The 24,131-nt window shown below is 44.9% G+C and overlaps 1 protein-coding gene across 1 annotated transcript in view; it reads right to left on the bottom strand.

The window, feature by feature from the left end:
* Nucleotides 1-14,827, bottom strand: part of DIP2C (disco interacting protein 2 homolog C) — a gene marked incomplete at both ends in the record, with an annotated part of 288,528 nt that extends 273,701 nt beyond the window's left edge. The window contains one exon of the mRNA XM_079538586.1: nt 14,743-14,827. Coding sequence (XP_079394712.1) covers nt 14,743-14,827 — 85 coding nt within the window. The remainder of the gene's footprint in view (nt 1-14,742) is intronic.
* Nucleotides 14,828-24,131: the final 9,304 nt, after the last annotated feature.

Raw genomic sequence — 24,131 nt, 5'->3', positions numbered from 1 at the left:
TGAGCTGTGCCCACACACAGCCCAGAACACAGCAGCAGCTTTCTGTTACACGGCTTCACCTGTACTGCACCAGGAGTTCCTTTTCCAAAAAGAATAACCAAAAGGAGGGAGAAATGGGGGGGTACACTTCTATTCTAGACGCTACGGTACAGAAGTAAGCTCAGTTTGAGGACCTCTCTTCATATACGAAGACATGAAGAATGTCATCACACATAATCTCTTAAATCTCATAGATAAATACACAAAATAAGAAGCAGATATGAGCAGTTCCACTGCACTCCATCTAATGACATGAGAACACTAAATATATTGCAAAACATCACCAAAAATAGATAATTAAATAAATAATAAGTTAGTTAATAATGCTTCAACATTTTGCTTTTCACACGATGGTAAAAAAAAAAAAAAATACTCTTGATCTCTTCATTTATACTGACTCTGTTGTTTAAGCCAGCAGTGAAAATGCCCAAGATTTGCTTTTTCCATGCAAGACAGAGATGCTCATTCCATCTGTGAGTTGGGTTTAAGTTAAACTGTCAGCATCAGTGAGACTAAAGCACATGCTTAAAATGCTTTGCTGAATCGGGACCATACCCTGCATAACTTCCTTTTGCAAAAGCTATGTCCAGCTGCTCACTGAATAGTCAGGAGACAATGTGGATATGGAAGCTCTCTCATATTTAAAAGCTGTGTTCACAGCCCAAAAATATCACCCTTCTCTTTGTACATCCCTTCTACAGAGGAAGAGAAGCCTGGAGGCTGGGGAAGAGCTAGCAGCACGAGGACCAACACCCAGCTGAGGGAGGACTGCAGCCACCTCACAGCTCACAGCAGACAACTCCTTGTGCTGCTCCCACAATCCCAAAGTATCTGAAGACTGCATTCCTGCTTGGAATGGAGAATGAACGACTGCATTGCTGGCTTAAAAACAGAAGCAATATTTAACATCACGATTCCAGCTGCAAGCGACTCTCAATACAAGTTTCAATAAAAATGATAAATGATCTCACCAACACTCAAGATATCTTCTAACCTAAAATTGGCATTAATAAGTAATCAAGCAAACTGCTTTTCAAAGCCATTGAGATCTGTGTGTTTTTCCTGACCCAGAAAGAACCAAAAGAACTATTTTTCCAGAGATAGAAAGAAACATACACTTCACTCATACAGGTAAGCACCAGGAATCATTCCACTGACAGTCACACACCTGATGAAGATAATGACACTATTAAAATCATCACAAGCAGCCTTACCCACGCCTCAATTCCAGAGCATTTACATAAGATGTAAATTTACCACCATGATCAAGCTTGGTGGTAACAGTTACATTAAGAGAAATGGCTTCAAAATCCAATTTCCATTCAATGTGTTGTGCTTCCCCTGTCACAATGCACTTTGGTTGACTATTATTGTGTGCGTAGCATAATTATAATTGAAATTTAAAAATGTGGTGAATTCGGTGCCACACAGGATCTCAGCTGAGGAGCTACCAAGGAGGAGGCACAAACCACCATGGAAAAGGCTTACAACGTCACCGAGAGAAACACACACCGTGTGACATCCTGGAGAGAAGTAAAAGGAAGGGCGAATCACTGAAAGGTGAGAATGTTGGAGGTGTATCACAGAACGGCTGAGGTTGGCAGGGAGCTCTGGGCCCATCTGTCCCACTCTGCCCCAGCAGGAGCACTGAGTGCAGGGTGCCACTTACCTCCACGTGGCTGTGGGACACTTCTCAGCAGGGGACCCTACAGCCCGTGGGCAGTCTGCGCCACTGCTGCAGCACTCGCGCAGTAAAACAGGTTTTCTTCTGTTCAGACAGTATAGATACATGGGATATTTTATTCGGCAGCAAATCAGGATCAGGATTTTTCCACATGCCTTCCCAATGCATCCATCCCTTCCTCCATCCATGCTGCTCACACTGTTGTTCTCAGTAGGATGTGTTTACTGAGCTGCACTATGCAGGAAATTGCTGAATCGATCCAACTTTAAAAAGCTAAAAAAGAAACTTCCACAAGAAAAAAAAAAAATAAAAAAACTGTTGGTTCTTTTGGAGTTTCTGTGTTTGCTTACTTTTATATCTAGGCATCAACGGAATCATCCACCTGATCCACCCACAAACAGCAAAGCAGCACAGACACTGCACAGGGCTTTCAGAAGCCAGCCTCAGTGCTCCTGCCACAAGCTGGGCTACCCAGGGAGCTGCATTCTGCGGGAACTCACATGAGCACAGAAGTCTCAACTGAGCAAAATGCTTGCACTGAACAGAGAAGAGGTGTGGGATATAGCAATTATACAGCCCCCAGTTCTTCCCCTAATATAGGCCATGCCTGAAAACACATGCAAGTAACATGACTCAGCCTCAGCTGGCACTGAGTCCAATAACTAGGAAGTTAATACAAGCCACGTAGAAGGCCCTTTGTCTCTACTTTTTCATATGAACATGTGAAAGAAGATACACTTCAGCATTTCAGAGATAGCCATGCTCCATGTGGCACATCGTGCTAAACAGCAGTGCCGGGCAGGGCAGAAGCAGGAATCTTTATATAGAACTCGGAGCAGTAACTCAGCCGCTGACAGTCACATGAATACAGCCCTGCTGAACACAAACAGAATCTTTCTCTGGTGTTAGGCTATTAGAGAGATAAGGCTTCATTTTGGATTTAAAAGACTTAAAGTGACAAATGATCTTGTTTTCTTCACCCTGCTAGCTGTGGCACAGGACAGGATGAATCTCAGCTCTTGCTGCTGCTTATATAACAGGTGTACTCATGCATATGCAAAGCTGATTTGAAGATACAGTTTCCAACCCATGCTTGATGCCTGAACAACTCAAATGGCTTTTACTATGTAGAAAGCATTGCAGGCTCTTTGCAGATAGTTCCTTCATAATTTTATGCTACATAAACTGTCTTTTTGTTTAGTGTGGGTTTCATGTGAATAAAAAGGAGAAAAAAAACTGCACAGTGATACTATCAAAGCATTTTTAGATGGAAAATAAATGGCATAACTCCAGATCAGATTTCAGGAAATTTAAGATGCACCTTTCTCTATAAATATCTCAGACTGCATGTAAAATATCCTAATCTGGCTCTAAGCAAACAAAGTAGAATTAAAGAGTTGTAACAGCAACCAAAAAAACAAATACAGAGCACGATGAGGAAAACACACGTACTTCAGCCAAGTGTCATTACAATCAGGTTCACGAGGTTGTTACTCCAAGTCCAAAGATGTTTTTAATTAACTTAAGAATGAAGACTTCAGTTTTGATCTGACACATCTCATGAGCATTCCTTCACACAGAAAAAAGGTTATTGCAAAAGGGCATCGCATGAACTATCTGCACTGTGATCTTGCATGAAAGCCCGCTATTTGGGAGGGCTGGAAGACAGACAGACAGTCAAGGGAATTTTGCTCATGGAACTGAAATACAGTGGGTGGGGATGGCTGGCCCACCATGGTCTGCAATACTAGGGCAAGACTGCTCTGGAGGGAAACCCCAAAAGTCACATTTCAGTAAAACAGTGGAAAGCAGGGAAGAGTGCAGAGAGGTGAAGGGAAAGAATTAAAGCCTGTCACATAGGAGCAGCTAACACTGAGCAGGCACTATCTTTGACAGAGTGCCAGAAGCACTAAGGAGCTTTTGTGATCATGGCAGCTTCCAGGAGACTGTAACACCTTCTGAAAATACAGACTGGTTTCCCGGTCGTTAAGGGGTCTGTACTTTCCCAGTGGCAGTACGTTTCCCCTGTTGCTCCATGTATATAAGAACTCTGTCTGAAATGCAGTGTTCTCTTAGTACCAGGAAGGACAAGACACAAAGAGTATCTGTGAGATTGTTCCTCTATCACACACCCGATCACAGATCCTTAAATATCACAGATTGTTTCTGAGTGTTTGCAGGCACAGCTTTAAGTGGAAGTACACCCACTAGTGCAGTCCTGACGCCAACATCGTTTGCCATTTATTTTTAGGTAAACTGGACTTCAGTCTGAGGGAAAAAATAAATACAAGTATTTCTTTTGGCAGGTCTCAAACTCCCTCCTTATTTAAGCCCCGAGGAACGAAGGTTGTGCTTTTACATTGATTAATGCCATACTTCTGTTCGGGGGAGACTTACAACATGACCTCGATGGTAATTCCTATTGTAATCTTTGCTGTATCTCACTACAAACTCGTATGACTCCAGCTCTGGGCAGCACGACAGCACTACCCACGTGCTGGGCTCAGGAGCAGAATGCAGAGATGAAGGAGTGATCAACCCACAACAACTGTCATACAATGTTCTCAAAGAGTCTGGAGAAAAACAGATGCTATGGTGTTTAAATGGTTACTTACCTGCTTAATGCTTCTCTTAATCCTAATGTAGCCCTGTGAGCCCTTTTTTTTCTTTTTCTTTTTTTCTTTTCTATTATTTATTTATTATTTAAATAACACACATCTCATCTATCAACCAGCATTTTCAAATTATTCTTTTCCACAATGTCCACGCTAGCAAAACTCCCTTTTATCTACAGAGAAGTCTGGGGAGGGACTTCTTTGGGCACCTGAGTTACAGAAGATCCATGACAGAGTAAAAAGACAGAAAATTCACATCAACAAGCTCTTTGTGTTAAAAAAAGGAACTGTGGAGTAGAGTTGGCTTCTCTCTTCCCAACTGCAGCCTAACTTAGTCCTAGATACTCATTTTACTAAAAAATTAGTGGAATTGGTTGGCATATGAGTCCTGAAGTTATTTCTAGTGTATCCGCAGGCAGAACAGTTTGTAAAGAAAGTCTGAAATTGCATTTATTACTTACCAGAACTGACCAATTACAGTAACAAACAGTCAAAGCACAAAGGAAGCAATATAAATACGCAATTTGATGTGTGTTAGACACAACACTTTCCTATCAAAATACACAAAAAAGCATTCTGCTGGTTGGGAAAACCAGATCACCACCTTGGAATAACAAACAACATTAGCAAACAAGAGGACTTCAGTTTGAAATTCTTTATGCCTCAGATGCACAGAGGTCCAGGACAAAAAAAGCACAAAGAGCTGATGCACGAACCAGCCTAGAGCACTCCCAGAAGGACAGAGAAACCAGCACCAAAGGAAGGAAGCCCGGCCTTCGTGTATTTGTTGTTCTGCAAGTGTACTACAGAGAGAAAACTGTTAAGGACTAAGTTAACAGAAGCTACCAAATGTCTCTAGCGGTCCAGTAATGGATGCTTAACACTGCTGTGCCCGTTTCTGGCTGAAGGCATCCCCCTCGGCTTCTTCACTCACTGGCTGCAGAGTGACTGCACTCTGTGGAGCAACAAGCAGCTCGCAGGCTGCCCTCCAGAGCTGGAGGAAAACTGTCAGACCTGCCAGGAGCACCAGCCTTCTCCCAAGTACCACCAGCAGACAGTATCAGCTCAGGCATCACTGTGCTCAAGAAGGAAAAGAGCGTTTGGGCTAAGTAGGAAATGTCTTCCTTCTCCTACACAGACAGAGAAGTATTCCTTCTACATACGGGCTTCTGTATTGCTTAGAGGGAGGGAACTGCCCTCCTCTTTCACCGTGCTCCAGAAGGGAAGGCCTCTGGATGTCAAACAGACTTGCCTCGGGAAACTCTGAATGAACAAACTGTTTTCAGCGATCTTCTAAGGGCAGCACAAAGACACATAAGCTTCCAGCACACCAAGATGCTATGAAAGCTTAAGCTAAATACATGCTAAACCAGGAAAACAATACACCAGCTGTCTTGTCCCAACTCATTCCATTGCTGAGTACATGCTTCACATCCCTGAACCACGAGGGAATAGGATGCATGAGAGGTTAATCTTCAGATGACTTGACTGCTTTCTTATTCTTTATCCAAATTATTAAAAGTACAATACTTTTACATAAAAGCCAATGGTTAAGCTGTGTATAGTAAGTATTTAGGGACCTTTTAAAATGTTATTGTTCTGCCATTTCATGCTGATACAGAAGTCACCTGAGCTACAAGAAGAGTATGTAAGTAGTCTGTGTGGAAGCAAGTACTAATACAGTAATACAACACAAGTATTAATACAATACATATAGTGACTATATGTGACACCCTCTCAAACTGTGAGGTATTTACATCTCTACGGTGTTCAATATTGATTTTTTAAAATTACTACTGTAAGTAAATGTCAAATCTTCACTACTGAATGCATACGAAACCTGAAATTCTCGAGTGCTGCAGTGCTCTTTCAAGTTACCAGGAAATCATAGTTCATTACACTGGACTAAACTTCCATACAATGGCATTATGGAAGTACAAATCGCGCTGCATTTCTGGCAGTAGAGTAGATTCAGTGGTTGAGGCATCTACCTACATGCACGTACTGCTTACACTCAGTATTCCTCAGAAAGGAGCCTTCTACCAAGCGTACTATCAAGTGCACTTTTTTTTGAAAGCCATTGAGTCTTCTTTTATATCTAAGTGTTTCAGTGTTTATCTAGCCCTACCAATATTTTGTCTTATCTCCGATCTGAATTTGTCTAATTTCCTTTCCCAGGAGCTGGTTCTTCTCATGTCCTCAACTGCTAACATAAACAGCTTTTCATTGTATTCAGCATTCAGAAATTGAGTATTCAGGAAATACTCCTCCTTCCCCAACACAAGATTTGTCAAATAACCCAAATAAACTCTCCAGCTTTCTCGTGGTTACCAAGGCTCATTAGGACTCCTTCACTCCTCTCTGTCCTCCTCTTCTTGACTGTTCTATCAAATTCCCAAAGTATTCTGTGATATGAATACTCATACCATCAAAGTCAGAGTAAGAAACACAAATGGAACCGTGGGACTGGAATGTTCAATTGCATTAGCAGTATAATATTTATGAATACAGATGGCAAGACAGTTTTTCATCTTTTAAAAAAATGGATCAGAAAATTTAATTTCTGCTATACCCACTGCTATTTCTCCACACAACAAACCAACTTTCTCCATTACAACATGGAGCTGATTAGAAGTTGATCCAATTAAATCTATTAATTTGCCCTTTTAGAAGTAAAAACCACTCTGCAGTCCAACAATACTTTTTTCAGCTTTCCTCCCCCAGACGCCATTTCACAACACTTAGAAACAACAATTTACCACCTTAAAAACAATGTCTTCATTTTTTTGGACTAAACACATACAACAAATCAAATTGGCACTTTCTCGAGAAATCAGCAGCAGGGTTTGCCATTTCATTAAGGAAAGGATTGGGTCATTTCTGCATTTTGCCATTTCTTTATTTAACTGCTGCTTGTTCATCCTCAGGCATCTGTCAAAGTACTGAGCACTGGAAATGCAATTTCCATTTTAAGAGTTTTCAACCAAGCAAAGCCATTCACATCACCACCATGCCACTTTATTTGTTTTTGCATTTGAGTAACATTTCTTTCAACAAGGATTGGGAGAGATAAGGCTTGCAAAATTCTACTGGGATGCCAATCATCAACTCAGTCTATTTTTCCATGAAATGGCAATAGTATCTTGCAGCCATCCTGCTCATGCCATTTTTCATCCAGAGGGGCCACACAAAGTGGATGGTCCAGCTCTGGAGTGCCTCCATGGCCAGCTGTGTGACAAGACTTCTGCCAGAGCCTCTTTATCTTGCCTGGATGTTTATGGGCACACAGATATCCACACACCAGGCAAAAGACCATCAGTACTCTTTGCTCAGGTCTCTAAGTCAACCAAAAACCTTAAAACCTTTACTAGGCAGACTTTCAAGCAGCAGCCTGCCAGTGAGACACCAGGCTTCAGTACCAACACTTCAGCATTTGTCACAGTTATGAAACATTTTCCTGGCTTCTGAACAGCTCCTATAGACCAGATATATGTATATAAATTTATATATCAAGCCTAGATTAAAATGAAGATAGAAATGACAGACCTTCTGGTTAGCCGGAGGTATGGCTTCCTGTCAAACACAAGATTTAATACCCACTTCTAGTTCCCATACAAAAAAAAAAAAAATTATTTGAAGAATCCCTTCTTGTCCTCAACTTCCACCATTCCATAGATCAATCCATGTAGGTAAGAGAAGGCACTGTGTCAAACACCCTAAAAGCTGACCTGCTAATGGTCTAGTTCAGCCTTCATAAAGCAAACAGTACTTTCACACCTCCAAAAGTCACAGCAGATACCTCCTTCCCATTCAAGTTATCAAGATCCTTTGTAAGCATTGCTTCTCTCATTCATCCAGCCATTTAACAAACGATATTCTCAAAGAGGCCACTGAGACAAGACATCATTTTACTCTTCAACGTTAGCTCCTGCTGTAAAACACTGTGACAATTATATACACACCGGCACTTAAAGAGCTCCAAACATTGCAGCTGAGATGTCAAACAGACTGCCATGTCTATCAAAGTGCGCAAGAACAGCAATGGATCCAATGCTCAGCCAAGGCACTACACCAAGCAGCATGGATGCTGTCCTTCCCTCAGGCCCCACGCACAGGCTGCTCTGCTGAGACACGTGGCTCCCTCACCTGCAGTCACAGCCTCCAACCAGAGCATGGCCGCGGCCTTCCCAACATCTCTAGCTCAAGCTGATCTGGTTTCAGTATTCCCAGTATTCTTTACTGCAGAAGAACGTCACCATTATGCCTTATGCTTGTTTTACAGTTATATTTAACCCTAGGGATAAATAATACTAGCAATTAGAAACCATAGCTAATGTTACTGAAAAAAAAAATCAATTAATTTATACGGGCCCAAAACGAGTGATTCCATCAAGTGGAGCTACATGAAAACAGTTCCAGTTTTTTTAATGCTCACTTCAGCAATTCAAGGAAAGACCACAAATAACTGCAGAGAGCAAACATGCTTTGGAACACACCGGCACCAGGATCAAAGAGAGAAAGAGTGGCCACCCTCAACCGCTCTGGAAATGCTGCTAAAAGCCATGGAAACACCACTGCACGCAACCTCGCAGCCTGGTGACCGCTGGATGCAGGTGGGATCTCAAGGAGAAAAAGGAGGTGGGGGCGGAGAATAGGCAGAATGGGATCATCAGGACTCAGCCAAAAATGAAGCTCACCCACTGGGAAGGTTGGGAATACATGCATAATTTTAAATGGATTAAGAGTTTGTGTCAAATCTGTTCTGTGCTGTGGTGAATTCTTGCACTGCAGTGAGTCATCGTGCCTGACAGTTGCTGGGGAATTAAAGCAGTTCTTTTAAAAAAATTATATGTCCTGCGTGACGCTTTATACAAATAGCCTCTTAAAAAATTAAAATGCAGTCAGTGCATTTTTAAGTATAGAAGAGCTACATTTAGGATTCTCTGTATCACACCACAAACATCCATTCCAAGCTATGAAACTGAAATAAGTCTATTGATGTCCCTTTAGAGGAACATCGATCTTTCTGCTGCTCTCCTCTCCCAACCCAAATTCTTCATCACAAATTAATTCATTATATCTGCCTTTTGGACACCATGAAAATATTTTGTCCTGAGAAAAACTGAACACAAAGGAAAGACGTATGCCAAACCTGAATTTTTTTCAATAGGGAAGAATACCTGGCTTGCTAGAATAAAGACTATTCAAATCAAAATGACAGCATTCCCCCTACGACGGAACAACAGACAGGTCAATATCCTCCTAGAGAAGAACAGCACGGTGACTAACAATCAGATGCACACTGGGTTGTTGCTTTGGCAAGGAGAAGCAGCACGAGGCGTCTGCTTTCTGCACTGTGCAGCACCACCAGAGACACTCCCTGAAGCTCCTTATTACATGTTCCTGTTGTAAATGCATTGCTTACTGACTGTTTTGCCTATAAAACTGACACCCCACTGGCAATTTTCACACATCTTTGGAAAAAGTTGTTCAAGTACGTCTGTTGTGTAATGCAGCAAAGATCATTCGAAGCATCTATTAAGCGTAACCCTTGGGCATCAATGCTGCTCAACATCAGCTTGCAATAAAGGTATACTTACAGCATGCCTTCGGGACAGCTGTTCTGGGAACATCCTGGAGATTTGCATAGTCTATTTTACAAGCACTACAATGTGTTTCAACTGAATGAGTGACAGCAAATCCTTTTGACACAACAGTATCCATTAAAAGCCCTGAAGTAAAATGAAGTGGGTAGATTAAAAAAAAAGACAGACTTCAAATGCCAGCGCCTTTAAATGCAAATCGGTATTAACTCACGAGTGAATTTAATCTGTTTTTAAAATAATCAAGGAACTCTCCCTCTCATACACGAGCACCATCCAAGAAACAAAACAGCTGATGAGAGGAGGGAAAGGAAAGCTCCTGTTGCTATCACTCCTGATTTTATCATAATTCTCATGGTAATTGGTATATTTTTGTAAAGCCTTAGGTCTAGTATGTGAGGATTTCAACCTTATGCCTTTTGAGTAATTTAGTCCCGTCTGACTGAACTGAAAACATGAGCCAAATGCATCCTAACAACTCAAGAAACTAACAATAAGTAACTGTGAGTATTGAATTCCTTAGCTCACTTCTCACCCAAACCCAGAAAGTGCGAGCACTGTCCCTGCACAGGTTATACTGCCTTGCTGAGCAGGCGCTGTCTCTCAAGCAATGAATCAAAAGGATGACTTTGTGTCCCAAATCAGAGCCGTGTCAGTTAGTGACATTTTCACACATGGAAACCTCTCAGTGGGTGAAGAATCAGCAGAAATAACATCTATAGGAGAAAACTGCAGTTCTCCTGCCCCGATCCAGTGACCACATCCAGATGTGCAGATTGCCAGGTTTGCTCTCCACACAAGAGGCTGCCAACCATATCTTCCTGCTGACAGTATCATTCTGCAGGGCAGGGGCTCCAATTGCTCCATCAGAAGGAGGCACTGCATAGTCACAGACACCAACAGAAGAAACAACTTCTAACTATATACGTTAAACCTGACCAGTCAACCACCCAATCAACCCAAACAATACCAACGCATGTAATCAATCCAGCAGATATAAGGGAAGCTGAGGACCAAATTAATTAGCTGAGTTCATGTCCAGAACCTTTGGGAGTAAGAAACCATGCATTAAAGATCTGCTGATATGTTTTGAAAGTACTCTTTGAAGAAGGGCTCAAACTTAACAAAATCTCCTATGCCTTGTGCATTTGAAATGAAAGAAGACTGGACGTATAGCATGGAATATGGGTAGAACAGCTCAGAACAGGATGTTTTTCACATTTTCCATGTAGCGCCTGTGGTTCTTTTAACTGTTTCAGCTACTTTATCTGACACTTGGATAAAATGCTGAAAGAAATACAGAGCATCTTTTCCCAATTAGTTTTTCCTCAGGATGTAATTGGAAGGGCAATATAACCCCGTGTATCCTTAAATTGAGGGGAAAATGAGGAAAGTATTTCAGGGGCTTTTTAAAAAAATTCTTAAGAATTTTTAAGAATGGAGGGGCTGTTGAATAACTTGAAGAAAAAAAAAAAAGTACAACATATTTTAAGACTTCTGGTATTATTAAATGAGTTCTTCAGTTAACAACCCCCAAGCTATTCCAAAAAACCAAGATGATTCATCTATTTCCATCCAGTACAATTTTATACATAGTTAGAAAACTAAAGCCTCGTAAAATTCTAAGCAGCCCTAAAGAACGACGACTGCAGAGTGACATGCTGATTGCATCAGCCTAGGAAGGCTGCAGTTTGGAGCAGTGCAAGCATCGCTACACTCAGTGGAAACTACTAGAGTGTCAAAAACCACGTATGCAACATGCCAGCATTAGACACACTCAGTCACGCACAGCAAAACAAATCTCTTCAGAATATCGGGCTGGATGAGGAAGATTCCACAATTTACTTCTAATGCTCTTAAACAATTTCAAGTGCTGCTTCATCTCTACGTTTTGATAAACAGAGGCACTTCCCCCTCCCAAAACGAAGTGAAAACACCATAAAGAAGTGTACTATTGCTGCCTGAAGCTGAACATAAAATTACATACCAACACATAAACTTGAAAGCCATTTTCAGCACTCATCAAAGTGCCAGGCTACCGACATAATTCACTCTCCCACACGGGGGAGGCTACAGGCACACACGCTCTGAGGACACTGGAAAGCATTTCTGACTCTAACTGATCTTCAGCGTCTAAATCACAGAAACGAAATCTAAAATGGTCATCCTAATTTGCATCCATAGTACATTTTAAATAGCTATGTTTGAAACAAAAAAGCACATTCAGACCACAACAAAAGGGAGGTAAAAGGCATGCGGCTTGCCCACAATAACCAACGGGTTAGAAGTGCCACAGAAACCATTTCAGCAGAACACAAAGTAAACACCTTTCAGACAAACTCCTCTCCAAACCAATGAGCAGTACAGAAATGCCTAAATGCTCTCAAAAAAGGCACTTTGCCCTATCTCTAAAAAGCACATGCTACCTATCAAGCAGCCACCACATGAGCTTTTGCTGACAGCATCACTGCTGCGAGGCTCTGCCTGGCACACAACTGAGCAAGGAAACCAGAATTTGGCTACAAGGGAAAAAAACACCATGGTTTGATTTGTATGCGTTACGACTGACGACAAAGGCTGCAATTTCAGCATCTGCAAAGTGCCCACCATGCAATTGGCCCAGCATGGCACAGGGCAGCTACAGGACCTCGACAGGAGACAGCCTGAGCTCCTGGCCACCAGGCTGTGCTGCAATAACCCAGCCACTACTCCCCTCTCTCTTTCACAAGGCAGCTTTCCTTCAGAAGCCGCTTCTGAGTCACCTCTGCCCATAAAAGTTTTTTGGCACTCAAGAGCCAAGTTGCTTTGGTACAAGTGACAGCTGTAACATCTGCAACACTTATGGCCACACAAAATACAACACACCACTTCAGGCATTCAGCATTTGAGGTACACGTTCCTGGCACATTTGATTCAGGAAAGCACTCTAAAAGGGAACATAGCTGAAGGCAGTCACATCAGTCCCAGAGCAATCAGTGAGGCCCCAGCACGTGGCTCAGCTCAGTGCGTGGTCACCTGCGCGCCCCCTACAACCACTCCCTGACTTGAGAAGGCAGCAGGGACACCCAAACACACCAGGAGCGCCACGCACATTAAGTGTCTGTCCTGGGGACATTTCTGCACGCGCTGGAGCATCTCACACTGTATGTGCACCTCTGATACCAGCGGGAGGTCTCACAGTGGTATAAGGGGCTGGGCATTCAGAGTCTAAAAATGCATAAAGTAACCTTGAAAACCACTTAACTCTGGGTTAGTATGGCCAGACTATGGCCAGTTCTCCACAGCAAACAATAACAGTACTGAACCTACTACATGTAGTCACCGTTTGGGGGAACAAGCTACAATTTGCAACACCTGTGCCTAAAGTTTGATGCTTCAAACAACAGAAGAGTGAATCTCCTCAGGCACAGAGCACTGCTATGCACTGATCTCAGAGCACACCAAGAGCAACCCAGGGGAAAGGTGCGAAGTGGGGACTCCAGCTCTTCCTGCACCCCATCCATACATCAACCACTCCTGCTTTGGGCTGTCACAGGCAGAGGGAACGAGCTGGGCTGTCCCCTGGATGCAGCACTGGTGGCACAGAGGGAAAAACACCGTCACAGAGAGAGGGGTGAACTCATTCCAGCTCCAGGGAAGCTCAAGCAGCGCAGATACAGACGTCCAACCACATCCCACTTCCTCAGAGCCTTTCTTGACTACACTTGCAGCAGCAGAAACTGCACCATGAAACCGTATTACAACTTCAGCACACGGAATGAGCAAACCTCTGACTGATTTAAGTTGGTTTGGTTTTGGTCTTCTTGGTTTTATTATCTGGCATGTAGTCAATAATATACCCCACACCAAAAAGCATAAAGCAAGCGTCAGACACGAGGTCTGGGCAGCCCTCCCTCCCAGCTAACGGCACAGACAGGGCAGCACCCCACACAAGGCCACACGGCCGTTTGCTTCTCTTACATCGGGTTTTCAGGGCACTCTTTGGAGGAAGGGAGCAGGGGGATGGAAACAGAGAAGCAGAGCCCCAAGCAGCTCAGCAGCTCGCTCTCCTCTTCGCCCTCAAAGCGTTACGGGAAAGCACAATGTCAACTCCAGCTCCTCCCCGCCGATGGAACGGGCCTGGGCACACCGCTGGCAGGCAGCCCTCACAAACCGTTACAGAGCCGGGCAGCAGGAAAGCGGCAGCACGCATCCAGCGCTCCCAGCCGCTGCTGAGGGACCCGCGGCGAGGAGCTGCAGCCCGTCGGTGCGGATGAGCGCTGTTATCTGTCCTTTTTATTACAAGGCAGAGCACCCACAGCTCGGTGCGGCGCTCGGGGGCTGCACACGGGGTCGGGCTGGGGGCTGCGGGCCCAGCAAGCCGCACCGAGAGCCACCGCCACGAGCGGTACGAGAAATAAATGCAAGAACATATATATATGTTATGATATATATATATATATATATCGGTTCTTCCCAACGTTACGTTTGAAGATGACCTTATCGCGGAGCGTTTCGTTACAACCGACACACGCACGCCGAGCCCGACGCGCGGACTCGATGCCAGCCCCTCGTGCAGCCGCGCAGCTTCCCGCTCCACCGCCTACGGCACATCCCGGTGAAGCCGCCCGCTCTCGGCAGGACGCGCACCGCCCCGAGGCTTTTTCCATCTTCCGCGATCGACCGCGCACCGCCGTGCGGACCCCGCCGGCTCCCGCTCCCACCTCCGCCGCGGTGCCCCCGGGTGGAACGAACCCGCCCGAACCCCCCGCGGCCCGGCGCCGGGCAGGGACGGAGCGAACGCGGGGAGCCGCCCCTTTACCTTCGGAGAGCTCCAGCTCCAGCTCGGCCAGCCGGGCCCGCACCTCCAGGGGCAGCGACACGCTCTCGAGGCTGCGGTCCGCCATGCTCGCGCCGCGGAGATGGGCTCTGCCCTCCTCCCGCTCTCCCCCTTTGTTCGCAGCAGAAAAGGGGCGAGGGAGAACGGCGGGGCCGCGCCGGATGCCAAAGTCCTCCGCCGCCGCCTCAGCGGGGCATGCACGGGGGAGGCGGTCCGCGCTGGGGACGGGGCGCGGAGGGAGGGAATGCGGAGATTTCTCCTCTCCTCTCCTCCCCTCTCCTCCTCCTCCTCCTCCTCCTCCTCCCTCGCCGCTTCCTTCAGCGGGGCCCCGCCATGGCCGCTCCCGCCGCCGCCGCCCGCTCGAGATCGCTCCGCATCGGCTCCCGCCGCGCCCGGCCCGCCGCCGCCGCCCCCCCGGCCCCGCGGCTCTGCCCGCCGGCTCGCCGCGCCCCTGCTCCGGCCCGCTGCTCCCCGCCCGCCTCGGGCTGGCGGCGGCGCCTGGCGCTGCGGTGCCGCTGCCGCGACTGCTGCCGGCCGGGCACAGCGCCGCTGTCACATCCACGTGACCGCGCCGCCCCGCGCCCCCGCCCGCGGCCCCCAGGGGGCGCGCCAGGCCCGGCGGCGCCGACGGCTCGGAGAGCTCCGCGGGGCGCTGCGCACTGCGCTCGGCGGCGGAACGGGATCCGCGGGGGCCCCGGCGCCGTTCCCGCGCTGGGCGGCCGCTCGTCGCTTCTCCGCGGCCGGCGGTGCCCTTATGGCGGTGCTTTGCGTATCCGCCGCGGCTACGGGTTGGGGATCTCGGGGCGTTTGGTCGTTCATTTATCCCGCCAGCACTCCCTGGAAGTAGGTCCGCAGTCCCCGCGTTGCTCGAGCAGGGGGCTGTGAGACACCGGTCGCTCCAGGCCAGGCTGTAATTCACTGTCGGAGGGACTGACAGTGCTCACAGACACAAAATGCCGTTTCTTTTCCCACCTGGTGAGCAACTTTCTGCATGCAGATTTCAGCTATAAGCTCTGCATCCAGATATACGTGGCAATTCTGGTGTGCGGAGACACTCCTTAGAAGTGTGTGAGCCCACTGTACTGAAAAGGAACACCTCCAACATGATGCCACATCCATGCTCAGCGCCAGTGTTGACAATGGGAAAGCCTGCATGAAAGAACTGAACCAGTAGCACTCCTAGAATCATAGAATGGCTTGGAAGGGTCCTTAAAGCCCGCCCAGCCGCGGGCAGGGCTGCCCCCCACCACAGCAGGCTGCCCAGGGCCGCACCCAGCCCAGCACTGAGCACCTGCAAGGATGGGGCATCCCAGCACTCCAGTTACACCTCTGCAGCATGAGAGGGGAAATTTTAATGTCACTTCTCTTCAGGCCAACAAATGTGTTTAACAAGGAAAGTCCTCTTTACTTTCTCTCCCTCTGTATGTTTTCTTCTGCTTTGTTTAGTTTTGGAAGATCTCCCAGCAGAAGGAAGGAGCCGGCACCACACCACCTGTTGTTCCATTACCTCTTGGAAGTCAATGGCAGAACAGATCTCACGAGAAATATGTTCAGCACAAAGAAAGAGGTGCTGTTGTCCCTAGGTCAACCTCAGCTGGCCATTCCAATAAGTAGAAGATACAGGGAAGGAGGAGTTTATTCAAAAGATAAAAGCTTAGCTAGGCTGTGATTATCCCAAACAATACACTTTTTTTAACAGGTTGTGGAACAAAACCAACTTACATCATCCTGCCAGCTGTGCTCATCCCAGGGCTGGCAGTTCCTCACACTTCAGCTGTGTCCAGGCACAGCCCTAGCAGCCTGCACCCAGTGTCCCTGGGCCAGAGCAGTGGCACTGTGAGCCCAGAGCATGCAGCATCCCTTCCTTTGTGATGCCACCCATTTCACTGTCATCTATGCTGATTTCTGTTAACCACTCCTGGGCTACTCTGTAATGCACCGCGAGATCGTAGCCATCTGTTTAGCCTCTCTGAGCAGGGCCCATTACTTTTAACAGCATGGCAACACGCATGCCATGTAGGGCTGTACGAATGTCTCCCCACCAGCACTGTGCTATATAAGGGTAAGGTTTTTGCCTATTGTTGAGCACCAAATGCAGACAATCAAAAAATCATCCACATCTTTCTCATTCCTCGCATTGGCACCCAAACAATGAAAAGCAATTAAATCCAAACATGCCCCAGGCTTCCTACCTGAGAAGCCCAGCACTGTTTGTTTGCTGTTTCCTGGGGGATGAGATAGACTCAGGCATCAGTGTTGCACAGCAGGGGCCTTCCAGCACCAGGCTCTGCCTAACCTGCTGTACCTCCACCTTGCTTCCCTGCTCTCTCTGTGATGGGAGCTGATGCTCTTATTGTTATCTGGATGTTGCACAATCCCTACAGCTGCACTCACCTCACTCAGAGACCAAACATGTTTACAGAAAGAACAAGCACCTGCAGTGGGAATCTATCAGGCAGGAATGGGAACACCTGAGTTCTGCAGCATCCTTGTCAGGTGCTGTGTTGGATGGCGGCTCCTGGAGAGTGGTTGACTCCTGGGGTGCAGTGAGACCATGGAGCTTCAGCAGGGGACCCTCTCACCCCAGCACAGGGACACGCCTGGGGACATGACAGCCTCAATCAAAAAACCCTTTTGTTCCAACAGGGCTCCTTTCTCTCCTGAGATTTCTGACCTACAGCCAGTTTCCAACAATGAAATTTCAAGCATGTAGATTTGCATGATGAATTTGATGAAATGAAATTAAAACACAAAACGAGCATGTCGCAAGATTTTACCTCTTTGGGCTTAATTGATGAGTTCTTTCAGATTTGTAGATCAGAAGCTACATCCTGATCATCTGCAGGAATAGGCAGTTGGAATTTTCCTGACTGCAGGAAAAGCAGGACAATATTTGTGGTTTGAATCATTTCGTTTGGATTAGTGATGTCGGGATTTCCAGAATCCCTTTCCAATACAGGCTTGCTTTTCTGCAAGGCATTTCCATATCTGCATGGAGTACAGTTTTGTACTTGTCCAGGAGCAGACTGAAGCCCACAAGCCTTTCTGACAGAGTCTCTGGTCTCCACAGCTTGCAAGTGACTTCGTGCACTTTCGTGGAAAATTATTTGGATTATTCACATGCTAACCTATTTGAGCACGTGTATCTTCACAGAAGGAAGAAAAAGTGTGTTTGCACTGAGATACTTATTGTTGCTATCAGTTGTCAGGTCCTGTTGGGGTTTGTGCAGATCAGTCTTTGTAGCCAAGTGGGAAGACTTGAGGGGCGGCTCCTAATTGACCTTGACTAGATAAAAAGTCACTTTCTTGGCTAATTCGTAGCACAAGATGCATCCAATTTTTGCAGAGATTTAACTCAAAGTCAGGTCTACATTAGAAAACTTCCCCCCACTATAATCTGGGAAAGGTCATTTAGAGAAAGGAGAAAACTCTTGTGTACACACTGCCACGTTGACTGAAAGCACCAAACCAATGTGTGTGTTTTCTGAACACCTTAAGAGCAATGGGACCATGTCTGTGCTGGTGTGCTGCTGTCCTGTGATGGGGAAGCAGAATTCAGCCAATGTGCCAAGAAAAAAAAAAAAAAAAAGCAGAAGGCATTCATAAAAAAAACCAACAGAAATAATCAGCTGCCTGGGACTGATTTATAGGGAGAGATTAAAAAGGCTGCTTTCAGCTTGCTAAGCAACAGCGAGAGATGGCCCAGATAGCTGCCCACAGTTATCTGAAAGGTGTAAGCACTGAGGAAGTGAAAGGGAAAAAAGCGGGTGGAGAAGGATAAACTTTGAATAATAGGCTGGAATTAAGAAAGGAAGCTGAGACAAATGTCAGGGAAAGCTTCCAAGGGATGAGGAGCATTAGCACGCAGAAGAGATTCTCGAAGGAAATGGTGGAATCCCCATAATTTGAAACGTTAAAGCCGGAGTAGACAAAGCAATCAGGAATACGCTGTAGGAAATAATCCCAGTGTGGTATTGGATGAACATGCCTGTCTGGCATTGGTTATGTGAGCATGTACTGCTTTTTTTTTTTTTTTTTGCACTGAACTCGACTGATTTTTTACCCCTCACCTCCCCACTCCCACTGTATTTGCACCTGTCTGCTTGTGTCTCATATACAGGTTGGGAAATGTGTTACACTATTTGCATTTTTACCACAAATATGGCTGGATGTCTACCTAATATGCAGCAAATTGTATGAAATAATTGTTTAGATGCATTAATCACATTGCCTCTGAATGGAATGCAAATGGTCCTGTAATTATTTCCAAGTTGGGTTCTAATTTCTTTTAACACTTAAAAGTTAAATTCAATGTCATCTCTTAATTCCTCTCCTGCCAAGGGAAGTAAATGGGAGGGAAGGGAAGGGGAGGGCAGGATTATGGGGAGGAGGCAAGAGAGGAGGTGAGTTGCCATGGTTAGGATTTTTAGCTCAGCACCTTAATGGTTAGTCTGAAAAGTAATGTAGGTAGCCCACTTGTAGTTCACAAAGGTTTATGAAAGTGACTCTTTCATAAGGAGGAGAGGAGCCAAATGCCTGCTGAAGACTGACCTGGGGTGTTTGAGCAAATCCTGCCCAGATGAGAGGCCTTCAGTCACTTTCTGCCTTAGCAAGTTGCAGCTCTGGTAGCGGGGAGCTGAGAAGTCTCTTTCCGCGCTAAGTCCTGAGGTTGCTGCCTCACAGCACAGCTGGCAGTGGGAACATAAACTTGTGCCTGAGCTCCTTCTGCACATAGTCTGGCGTGCCAGTGCCAGTAGTTCACATGCTAATGAAATGGGATTGGAGCTGAGATGCACGGAAGAAAACTTTCTCGGCCAGAAGTGAGGTACAAGGAAAAGGAAGGAAAAGAAGCCCTGAAAAACATCGTTTCCCATCATATATTAGATAATTCTTTCGCCAACTTGCATTTCCATTGCTCTTAAAGAGAAATGCAGCAAGTATCTGTATAGAAGTATTATTTAAAATGGAATTTAGTGCAATTTAATAATTTTCATATGTCTTTCATTTTATTAAAAAAAAAAAAGCTAATAAAAAGTTTTTACTGGCACACTTTAAATTTAGTTTGAAATAGATTTTCACATAGGAAATGTTTATTAGGCTCCTTCAGTCTCTTGAAGACTGTTTACACAAAAGAACATCCCTTCCACTGCTGCATTTGAGGAAGGAGTGAGAGACCTGGCATGCAAATATAGGAGTTGCCCTGATATTCTCGTACAGCTTTCCCAAACATTCACGTGCACATCTGTCTCTCCCTCCGTGCTGCACCTTGCAGGACAAATGGAACCCACTCTGTGACTGAGGTTTGAAACTTCAGTAATGCAGATTTCTGAAAAGTTTATCTTCAATTAAATCTCTTAAAGTAGACTTGGACAATTTTTAAATTTACTGAAATTAAAACTGAGTACATAGCACACTAATCCCGAATTCATTCTTTTCCATTATTCTGTTTCCTATGATGTTGTTTTAAATAAAACTTATGTGGAAAAAAATGAATCCTTTTTCATCATTTAGCCTCCGGTTAATGTGATATATCATGTTTTAGCAAACAAAAATCAGATTTTAAGATGATGTCATACAAGACTGCTGGCATGCTGTAAAAGAAATACGAGTAATATTCTGTTACTTATCATACCTCCCTCTGACCCCCTCTTCACCTTTCCTAATGAACGTTCAAATTGCAACAGGCCAATGCTCTGCTATAGTCCAAAAATTACCTCTAATGCTTGGAAACATCTTCAGATTCTTTCTGCTATGAAATGGATTAACATCCTTTTGGACACGCCTTTATATTTTCATGGATTCACAGCAGACAACATAGCTAGCCATAGAAATGTCTGCTATAACCATGAAATTCTCTGGGAGCTAGGAAAAATTACTAAAAAATTTACAGTTACGCAGTGTGCACAAAAATAAAAACGAAAAAGAAAGAAAAAAAAACAAAACAGTTTAACCTTTGAGCATTTTAAGCAATCTCTTTAACCTTGGTTGCCCAAAGTGGCTGTGGATGCCCCATCCCTGGAGTCATTCAAGGCCAGGCTGGATGTGGCTCTGGGCAGCCTGGTCCGGTGGTTGCTGGCCCTGCACTCAGCAGGGGGTTGGAACTGATGATCACTGTGGTCCTTTTCAACCCAGGCTGTTCTATGATTCCATGATTTTATGATTCTATGATTCTACGGACCTGAGATAGGATAAACCTCAGGCTGATTGTGATCACCCAAAGTTAAGATTAGGATCACCATCTGTAGTAATACAAAACATTCCACTTTTGAATGCTTTTGATGTTTTGAGATAGTCCTAAGAGTTTCATGCTTTCTTGAAGGTAAGATAGGAGATAATAAGTTATTCTTGTTAATGGTGAGTACCAAAATATTTTAGTAACTCTGTGATTTGGAGGGTCAGCATCCGCAGTACAAGTACACTCTTCTCAATCTCCTTTTAATTGTTTTCCCAGCTAGACTGGTAACTACTTCACTACCTGTAGGACTTGGAGCATTCACCACACCTAGATACAGAATTTTTATTACCACTCATTCCTAGAAGCAAAAATAATTAGCATGCTGCCACGTCCAAATGACCCACGTGAACAGCAGGGAAAATATTCTGGAGTGCTTTCCCAATGTCTGTGGCACTGCCTTTACATTTTCATTTTTTTCTCACTTAGCAACAACAACAAAAAAAAGCATCAAGAACTTTGTTCCGAGGAGCTGTGCTATAATTATCTCCCCAATCTGCTCCCATTGCATGGTGTCTTACAGCTGACAGTCTACCATTAGCAATTTACACAAGTGGCAATAAGTGCATGACAATTACTGATCTCACTATTTGACTCCTTAAAATCATTTGGAAAATACAAGGTCATTTCTTTTCTGATACAGTAGCTTGACTTGGTGATAAAATAGAATTGTAAATCATAGAGTCGTTTGAGTTGGAAGGGAACCTTCAAGGCCATCTTGTCCAACTCCCCTGCAATGAACAGGGACACCTACAGCTCCATCATGTTCTCAGAGCCCTAGGCCTGACCTTGAATTTCTCCAGGGGTGGGGCGTCCAGCCTCTGGGCAACCTGTGCCAGTGCTTCACCATCCCCATTGTATAAAACCTTTTCCTTATATCCAAGGGTAGAGAAGCACAAATAGTGCTGTTACAGTGGCTTTCACCCTCACAATCAATGCAAGTTTTACTGTGAGGCTCTGAAAGACATCTTCTGTCACCTCTCTATACCAAAGTTTCCAGCAGCAGTAACACTAGAGGCTGAGCTTCTTCACTTCAGGTTTTCTGAGCCCGGGTGGGGATCTCCAGAATGGTGATAAAGCCTCTATGTAGAAGTGCTTTCCTTTGGAGAGCTGGCTTGTTGCTGCACTCTACAACCTCACCCTGCAAGAGCTATTTCACTGATCCGTCGCAGAAAATTGTGCCAGGCCTTAAGTGGCAAGCATTTGCTGTTCACATAGCCATTAATGCGACTCTCCAGAAGTTTCCTTCTTTGCATGCCACTGCCTTACTCGGTTTATGAGTACAAAATCAGGGTGGCCTACTACCATGTTTTTGCAGACAAAAGCTGAAACATGAAGCCAGACCCCCAGTTTGGATCTCAGGTGCATGGTTCCATACCACCTCAGGGCAGCACAGAAGAGGCAGGAACCTCACTTCTGTGATTATGTATATATTTTTGTTGCTGAATTGAGGTTGAATTCAGTTCTGGAAATGAGGTCAGCTAGCACTTGTTTTGATTTCTGCATGCTTCCTGCAAACTGAAGCCATTGATCAAGCCTCCACCTGGCTCCTGCAGCAAATTAATGAATTGAAGTATTCCCTGGGAGTGATAAAGCAGTGCTCACCCTGACGCACATCAGAGCTAAAAAGGTTAGCACTGGGCTATTTATTCGGCTGTACCTCCCCAAAGGCATGAGCTCAGTGGACCATTTTAATAACTGCAGACAGTGCTCCCTGGCAGTGCTCTCCCTGGCCCTGCAAGCCGTCCTTACCAGAAAGGGCTGCAACTCCACAAACATGGAACTGATGGCCTCCAATCCCATGTCACTGCTCAGGATTGACAGCTAGGAATATCAGTGCTCAGTACCAAGTTTGAAACCACCTTTCTTCTTCGTTGTCATTCCTCTAAGTACAGGCACACAGTGTGGGTCCTCCTGCGTCATTGGAACTGAGTGAAATCATTCTGTTCTCTGAGTCATCATCGCCCAGAGAATGGGACAACATCTGGCTGTGTGGAGCAGGAGAGCGTCCAGCTGTGCAGAGTGGAGCAACATCTGTCCATGTGGAATAGGAAAATAGGATAGTATCTGGCCACGCAAAAGGAAGGTAATATTTACTTCCCTCATCAGGCAGTGTGAGGACCAGCTATTGAGTAGTACATGAGTGGGAAATGCCATGAATGCCACAGATATCACATTTATCTAGTAATAAACATTTATTTAGCGATATGAGAAAACAATAAAAGAGGAGAAATCTCTATGCATTAGAATGCCTCCAATATTATATTGTGCTCTCAAGAAGAATGTCCTTGAAATTTTACAGCATTGCCCTTTTAGCTCAATTAAGAGGGAAAACAATTCTGAGATTTAAACCTTAGTTTCCAAAGAAAGTCAGAGAGCCCTGTGTTCTCCAAGCAGTACTGCATGCCAAGAATTGGTTATTTTGTCAGCCACACTCCTTGGCCTTGCCTCATTCTATTTTCCTGCTCTGTTTCTATCACTTCTTGGTCTGCTTTTTAGCTGATCTGTGTAATGACCTTTAAAGATCTCCCCACACATTGTGCAGCAGTGTGAGAATAGCACTTCAGGATGGCTCTTGCTTTGAACTTGCAAAGTTATCAGATACATAGAGTGCCGAACCATGAAGATTAATGGAGTAACTGTAGGTTAGCCTTTGTGATGCAACAAATGAAATAACTAAACTGGCTGAAATTCAGCTGGATTTTGGTGCAAGTCTGTGTATGAACATTGTCATTTTGATATCCGCAGGTCATCCTGGGCAGACTTGCATACTGCTTCTAAGCAGTTTGAATTGCAACCTACCTACATCACTTTTATTTCAAATTAAACTGGAGTTATATCACTTAGGAACAAATCTAAACCAAGATGAAGTAAAAATACTCTTAATCCAAAATAAGAATGGTTAAGGCAGTTTAATTACATCACTGGCGGCCTGTAATAGAGAAGGCTTACTGTCACGCAATCCTGAAGTAATTTATAGAGATGAAATTCTGAAATAATGTCATTTCCCCCAACCTTCTTTGCACAGAAGGTTTCTTAGATGCCCTGATGTTTTGTTGCTTGTTTCACTACTGTTAAGAAAATTCTTTTCCTACTAGAGTTGATTTCTGTCCTCAAATTTCATCTGTAGCTCATTTGA

Source organism: Tetrao urogallus (assembly GCF_951394365.1).
Source record: "Tetrao urogallus genome assembly, chromosome: 7".
NCBI classification, from domain to species: Eukaryota; Metazoa; Chordata; class Aves; order Galliformes; family Phasianidae; genus Tetrao; species Tetrao urogallus.
The sequence above is the reverse complement of the archived record's forward strand: the minus strand, read 5'-3'. Positions and strand labels throughout refer to the sequence as shown.